The 7,437-nt window shown below is 57.7% G+C and overlaps 1 protein-coding gene across 1 annotated transcript; it reads right to left on the bottom strand.

Annotated features, from left to right (window-relative positions):
• Positions 1 to 2,341: 2,341 nt before the first annotated feature.
• Positions 2,342 to 6,635, bottom strand: NXPH3 (neurexophilin 3). Its single transcript, XM_053569227.1, has 2 exons — positions 6,217 to 6,635; positions 2,342 to 3,917 (listed from the first exon to the last, which is right to left on the bottom strand). The coding sequence occupies exons 1-2, from the start codon at positions 6,268 to 6,270 to the stop codon at positions 3,213 to 3,215; spliced, it is 759 nt and encodes a 252-aa protein (XP_053425202.1). The 5' UTR covers positions 6,271 to 6,635; the 3' UTR covers positions 2,342 to 3,212.
• Positions 6,636 to 7,437: the final 802 nt, after the last annotated feature.

A 7,437-nucleotide genomic window follows, 5' to 3' on the forward strand; every position in this document is an offset into this window, starting at 1 on the left:
GACTGGGACCTTCCCTGGGGCTATGGGGGGAGGTTCTTCCAGAGGAACCTGCTCTCTTGCGTATCATGGCAGGAGTGGGAGGTCAGAGCACTTCCTGGTGACCGGTGGTCCCTCTCCACAATTGACACTCTAGACATTGTTTGCCAAGAGGGCAGAGGAGGGTGTCTTCTTAGCCAGACGAACTCGGAAGGACTCCTTAACTTTAAGGACCAACAGGCACAGGAAATACCTGGCAAGGATGGTGGGGACCAGAGGCTGTTCCGAAGTATTAAGATTTGTGAGGAAATCTATTAGCAACATCCAAGCCAAGGAGAGCAGTCAGGTTATTGCAGAAGGCACAAAAGGAGGGATGAGGTGGCAGAGTGTGTGTGAGGGTGAAATGAAGTTATTAAAATGAATCCACCCCCTGTGCAGCAGAACTGTATGCCAGGCAGCCTGGGCCCTCCAGCTGTCAGCAGCATCTGGCTCTCCACAGGATAGGAGCAGGAGGGTCAGAGTGCCCCCAGGTCCTGCTGAGAGTTCAGCCAGGCCAGGTAAGGGAGGGCGTCCAGGGCCACCAGCTTCACTTTTCCCTCCTCCCTCACTGTAGTCCCCGCAGTGTCGGGGGAGGTGCTCCTGGATACGTCTGGTGGGCATCCACAGGTGGGAGAACACTCCAGATTCCAACAGCTCCAGGCCTCCCATGGCAGGGCCTAAATCCCTGGGCCTCTCTGGACTCAAGCACCATGGCCAGGGTGAGAGGATAGGTGTGTCTCAAGTTTGTGCTCACGGGAGCTGCCCCAGGAAGTAAGGTGCAGGGAAAGAGGCTTGGGATAAGCGTGAGCTCGAGCCACTTGCCCTTTCTGGGTCAGTTCATAAAGTGCAGGGCTGCAAAAAGGTGGCTTCTAACTCTGCCCAGCTCTCCACTGCACTGTCTGAGGGGACTGTCTCTGCAGATTACTGGTAGGCAGGAGTGAAAGGCCAAGAGGGGTGAGGCCATTTTACCCTCCCACCAGGACCTTGTCACTGTCCAAGAGAGCAGACTTAGCATGACCTCCAGAGAGGGCACTGTGGCCTTGGTGTGAGCACTTCTCCCTTCCTTCACTGAGGCCCAAAGGGCCCAACTAACTCCCAAGCAAGGTGGCCAGGCAGCCATCCATTTGGAGGTTGTCCTACCACGTGGGGGAAGGAAAGGGCTGCTTGCAGGCCCCAGCCTGTTAATTTCACTAGTTTGTTTTCACATTAAAAACCCAATACTCTTGGGCGGCACCTGCGGCTCAGAGGAGTAGGGAACCGGCCCCATATGCCAGAGGTGGCGGGTTCAAACCCAACCCTAGCCAAAAAAACTGAAAAACAAACAAACAAACAAAAAAACCAATACTCTGATTCTCTGAAAGGATGCTCCCCAGGAGAAGGCATCAGAAGTACCTCAGAGCTAGAGCCAGAACCAGAAAGGAATTTGGAGGTCATTTGAGCGGTTCACAAAGTATGGTGCCTGCACCAGTGGTACCAGCACAGACGTGGGGGCTCATTAGAAATTCGACCCCCACCCAGACCTACTGAATAAGGACCCAGAAATCTGTTTTAACAAACTCTATAGCGGGCGGCGCCTGTGGCTCAGCGAGTAGGGCGCCGGCCCCACATGCCGAGGGTGGCGGGTTCAAACCCAGCCCCGGTCAAACTGCAACAACAACAAAAAAATAGCCGGGCGTTGTGGCGGGCGCCTGTAGTCCCAGCTACTAGGGAGGCTGAGGCAAGAGAATCGCGGAAGCCCAGGAGTTAGAGGTTGCTGTGAGCCGTGTGACGCCACGGCACTCTACCCGAGGGCGGTACAGTGAGACTCTGTCTCTACAAAAAAAAAAACAAAAAACAAAAACAAACTCTATAGCTTCAGATGCTCACTCACATGTGAGAACCACTGGTTACAGAGGAAGAAACTGACAGAAAGGCAGAAAGGAGAGTGGACATGGCCAAGGCCACACAGGAAAATCAGACAGAGCTAGGACTTCACTGGGCATGGAGAGACACCCTCATCTGGCCTGTCCTACCCACTAGCTCTTCCTCCCAGAGCTGCTCTGACAGATGCCACCCACCCCCACGTCCACAGCACCAAGCCCTGGTGCTGTATAGCAAGCCTGTATAGACAGGGCTGCAGAGAAGTCCAACTGCTCTGGGCTCCAGCAAATGTCCTATAGCCATCTAAGGAATGCTGGCTGGCATTCTCTTTCCTTGAACAAGGTGGACTCTGGTACCCAGGGGCAAGCTTTATTTCCTGCTCCAAGAACAAGATTCTGCACACAGAGGTCAGCAATCAGGTGATTTCACAAGACTTCCCATCCCTCCCCCCACCCACAGACAGACACACGACGGAACAGACCTGCACACGGTCCAGCTTTGCCCACCACCTCCCTGCTGCTGGCCCCTGGGCTGAGAGAGAGGCACCTTCCCTCTCCAGGACAGCTCAAGTTTGACAGGCAAGGCTGACAATTAAGGGACCACGCTCTGCGACAATGATGCTTCCAAAGGAGCCAGCAGGGGGGTAGGCTGGGAGACAGACACAGAGCACGCAGGTGGGTTTCCACCTGAGGACCCCACCATCCTTGCCATCAGCAAGAGGGCGGGTACAGTGGGGAAGGCTGCCAGGAGAGGGAATTTTGGAAAGGGGTGGCCTAGCTGGAGATGCATGGTCTATTTGCCAAGACATCAAGGACTGCAAGAGTCACCACTCATGCCATGCTCAGTGCAGGGCACGGGGCCCAGGACTGCCCACTTGGCTGGGCTAGAGAGCTCCCAGGAAGTCCTGTCTCAGCCAGTTATCCTAAGGTGACAGTGTGTTCACACTAATGAAATGCCCCCATAGCCTGTTGATGTCCTCTCTCAGGATGGCAGGAGCCAAGCATGTAGGATCCTTCCATGACTTGACTGGGTCCACACAGGCCTGCCTGTCCAAGGGCCTGGGGGACCCAGCATCTGTCTGTGGCTCAATGGAAAATCCCTGGAAGGCTGCACAGAGAGCCCACTCCTCCTCCAGCACCTGGGTTCCCATCGTTCCACTGCCTCAGGTTGGGGCCAGAACTTGGGACCCTCTCCCTGCCACTTGAGACTTGGTCCTGGCCCCACTTGGCATCTCCTCCTCTCCACCCCCTTTCCTGCCCAGTGTCCAGACAGATGGCTTCCTGCATGGGCAGGCCTGTCCTTGCAGCCCTGGTCTGGCCTCCACGGCCTGCCCAGGGTCACCCAGAGGGGTAGTAGGGGGTATCGCTATGGTAGTTGTAATCTGGGCACACCTTCTGGACCAGCCGATAGTCTATGCTATAGAAGGCGATGTAGACACAGACGACTTTGAAGGGCTGGGAGCAGCTCCAGGTGGCTGAGCTCTGAGCGTGATCTCGGGAGCAGACTTTGGCTGGGTCATGGGTGCAGAGCGAGGTCCGGCGGCCCCGTTCTACCTTCTCCCACTCCATCTGGCAGTTGAAGATTTTGGAGGCCTTGGCTTCAATAAAGATCTGCTGTTCCTGGTGGAACTCTACAGCTTTACTGGGGGGCACAAGGCTGATTGAGATGTTGCCCTGGCCTGTGGCATTGTGTCGGAAATGGACGCTGAAGGTCCCATTGCCATGGTCCACAATCTTCCCCGTTACAAGCAGGTTCAGGGCTACTGTCTTGATGTTGGAGTAGAAGTCGCCCCAGCCAAAGATTTTCTTCACCTTGGCTGAGGGTGAAGGGCTGTGGTTTGGGCGGTTGGGGGGCTGCCCAAGGACCCCCCAAGCCTCCCCAGGTGGAGCCAGCAGCCCTAGGAGAGTGGAATTGGCTATGGGGCGGGACTTAGGTGAGATGTGGCCCCGCTTTCGAGGCACACGAGGCCGGGGCTGGCCCTCATGATCATCACGTTCAGGATCTTCTGAGCCGGGAGGACCATCATCCTGGCCACAGATGACCTACAGAAGGAGGTGGGAGGAGAGTGAGAGCCCTGTCCCCAAAGAATTCAGGAGTTCTGGCCCCCACCCCCACCACCAGCTCTGTCCCTTCTGCTCTGACTTGGGACTGAGGGCCCCCTGAATGTTCCCCACTTATGCTGGGAGTCATGTCTAGCTTGTGTCGTGGTCCCATCTCATGTTCTGACATTCGAGTCAGCCCCATGTCCTCTCCTCACTGTCCTATTTTTGGCCACTGTTTAAAGTCTGAGGGTAGTCAAGAATTCTTCCCAATGGACTATGGAATCAGGGACAAAACCCCTTATGGGGTCCTGAATCTATGGGGGAAGCTATCCTGATCTTGGGAGAGCCCCCATCTGATGGTAGAAGCATTACCCTTGTGTTGATAGAGCCCCCTTCCAATAGGGGAGGTGGAGTCCTCCGTGAAATTCCTAGGCTGATGGAGAGGCATAATCTCTGCCTTCAAAGAGCCCAGAGTCAGATAGGGGAGCTTGGTTCTTATCCTGGGAGAATCCCTGGTTTGATAGGAGAGGCCAGCTCCCCACTTCAGGGCTTCCTAGTCTGTTGGGTCAGACATCATCCTTACCCTAGGATCATTTCTACCCTCACATGCAAAAAAATCAACAGACAATGAAATAAGAAAACAGAACCCAATGAAATTCTCAAGTACAAATTCAGTTTAGGTTTTGGCAGGAGGACTAGGGGAGACACGGAGTGAATGGCGCACCCATGACGGTCAAGGGTATGGAAAAGGAAACACATCTCTGGAGAACATGATAATGACATGCCAAGACATTACTTGAATTATGAGGTAGGAGTTCTTATTCCCATTTCACAGATAAGGACACCAGGGCTCTGAGGTTACAGCACCATAAGGCTAAGGTCACATAGGGTCAGCCCTCCCATTAACACCCCATGGCTCCCAACCTCACAGACCAGATGTGCATTTTTACAAGGGTTTTATCCAGGCCCCATCCCTACTGGGGATCTGCCAAAGGTCATCCTGCCTCTGCTGCATTAGCTATGGCGACAGGCCACACCTGGGGGAGGCATCTTGGAGGAGCTGTGCAGAGGGGGACAGAACTAGGGGGCACTGGGGAGTTTACAAGTCTTTCTGGGGGCAGACGCCTGTCTATTTGTGTTCAGCTTTTGGAAGAGAGCTTGCCACCTCATCTGGGCAGCATCTGGATTTAGTGGTGGCCCTAGGCTGGGGGTGGGGGCTCCAAGAGAGTTCGAGATCCTCATGCCCCCTGTTCTTGGCAGTGCCTGCAGCTGTGTGCTGAGGCCAAGCCCATCTCTGCCTCACAGTCAAGGCTGGCCCTGCCTGCCAGGCCCCCAGGAGTGAGGTAGAGGGACAGTTGAGAGGGGAGGCCCCTGCAGAGCTGTGTGCACTTGGTGCTGGAGAGTCACCGCTGTGTGGCAGTGGATAGGGAACAGGGCCACAGGTGTGGCCACGAGAAAGGAAGGGTTCTTCCAGCAGTGGAATGAGGGTGGTAGCCGGGGGATTGTGGATATGAGAGAAGGGGTCAGATCCAGATGTAGGGTTGAGGCTTCTCCACCGCAGGATTGGGGCGAGGGCCGGCAGGTGGTTGGAGGGAAAGGCAAGCTCTGGGCTGGGGTCAGGGGTGGGGTCGCCAGGCGTCCTGGGCCTCTGGAAAGCCCTGAGCCAGTTCACTGGGAGCGGGCTCTGGGCGCTCCGCTCAGCTGCCGCGAGCGCCCGGGGCGGGAGCCGCCTGCCCAGGTCCTGTGGGGCTCAGGCTGCGCGCAGCCGGGAGAAGAGAGGAAAACAACAGGCGGGAGGGAGGAGCGGGAGGGAGCGGGAAGGAGGGACGCGGGGGCCGCCCCCCTCTTGGACCGGCTCCGCGAGCTGGGGACACAGAGCCCGGGGCTCTCTAGGTCCAGGAGGTCAGGGGGAAAGCCCACGCCCCCTTACCCGGTAGGTCGTCAGCTCTCACAACCCACCCCCATCCTCTTTCGGGGTCCTGGAGAGCCGCGAAGAGGTGCGAAAAGGTCGGGTAACCCTTGGCGACCCGGCTTCCAGCCTTTTCCCTAGCGCTGGTCTCACCTCCCGCCACCAGCTGCGGAGTGGGTGGGCCAGCCAAGCACCCTCTCCCCGCCCCTATTAACCCTTTCTGTCCAGCCTCCAGCCTCGGACTCGCCCTCTCCCCCAGCCTCAGGTCTCGCCCTCCATCCCTGGGATGTCGGGGGAAGGGAGAAAGTTTCAGGGCTGGGAAGCTTCCCGCGCTCTCCCCGGGTCCTTCAGGCCCCCGCCCCTCTGCGCAGCTCCCCGCAGACCACTCACCAGATAGAGGCTGCCCTGTACCAGGAACACGAAGCAGCAGCGAGTCAGTTGCATCTTCCACCTCTGCTCTCGTCCCCCTTTCTCTCTTCCTTTCCTATGGGGGTCCCAGGCCCCTTCTTTCCCTTCCTGCTCCTTCAAGCGCGCCGTCCCATGCTCCAGTCCCTGGAGGCTCGCGGCCCTCCTTTCAGCCAGTAGTCCAGGACGGACCCCGCCCCCTTCGGTCCAGCTGTGCAGCCGCCGCCCCCCTCCCCTGGTCCAGCTGCTGTCTGCACGGCCCCTGCTCGAGGTCCCAGATGTGTGCCCGGAGCGCCTCGAAGGGCCCCAGCTGCGCGGTAGCTCGCTGCTCCAGTTATGCGCTCGGCGTCCAACCTAGGTTCCAGAGGCGCGGCTCTCTTCCAGATGTGCTGGGGACCTGTGCGCGCGCCCGACCTTGGTGCCCAGACTGCCCCTCCCGCCCCTTCGCGGCGCGCCCCCTGGCGGACGCCCCGGGCCACGCTGAGCCGGGCCGCCCGCTCCCTGCGCTGTACCCCGCCAGACTGGAGCGCTCCGGGCGCCCAGGCGGCTCCTGCTTCCTTGTCCCTCCCACCGGCGGCGGCGGCGGCGGCGGCAGCAGGTACAGTGAGCCCAGTCGGTACCTCCGGAGTTAACTCCTCCCCTGCCGGCCCACAGCTCGGGGACCATGGACTCTGGCTCTCCAGCTCGAACGGTCTGGAATGCGAGAGCAGAGTAACTCCTGGAGAGGACGCGAGAGTGATGGCCAGGAGCTAGGGGCCCTATTCTTCTCACCTCTCTGGCAGGATGCCTGTTCCCCCGTAGCAGGCATCAACAATCTGCTGCCCTACCTCCAACCTCAGGAGTCCTGAAATTCGGAAAGATCATTTTTTCTAAACCCATTCTGAGAGCCAGAAATCGACATCCTTTATTGTGAACCATCCCCACTATTCAAAGTCCACTATCTCTCTGCAAGACTTGCTTCTGTGCTAAGGGAAGTTCTTCCAGGTGTCTATCCTGAACTCCTTCTGTTATCCTGCCCATTCCTTTCCTACTTTACTCAGGGGCTGAAATATTCCCTGGGCCTTCTCAGTCCAGTCATTGTGACAGGAAGAATTTGGCTAGGGTCCTGGACTGAAAAGGCTGCTAGGGCCAGGTTAGATTCTGGGGCTAGAGATCCGGGTAAGCCTCCTGAGAAACTGGGGAGTGTGGCAGGCAAGGTCTCCCGGA

Source organism: Nycticebus coucang, chromosome 18, assembly GCF_027406575.1.
Source record: "Nycticebus coucang isolate mNycCou1 chromosome 18, mNycCou1.pri, whole genome shotgun sequence".
Lineage (NCBI taxonomy): Eukaryota > Metazoa > Chordata > Mammalia > Primates > Lorisidae > Nycticebus > Nycticebus coucang.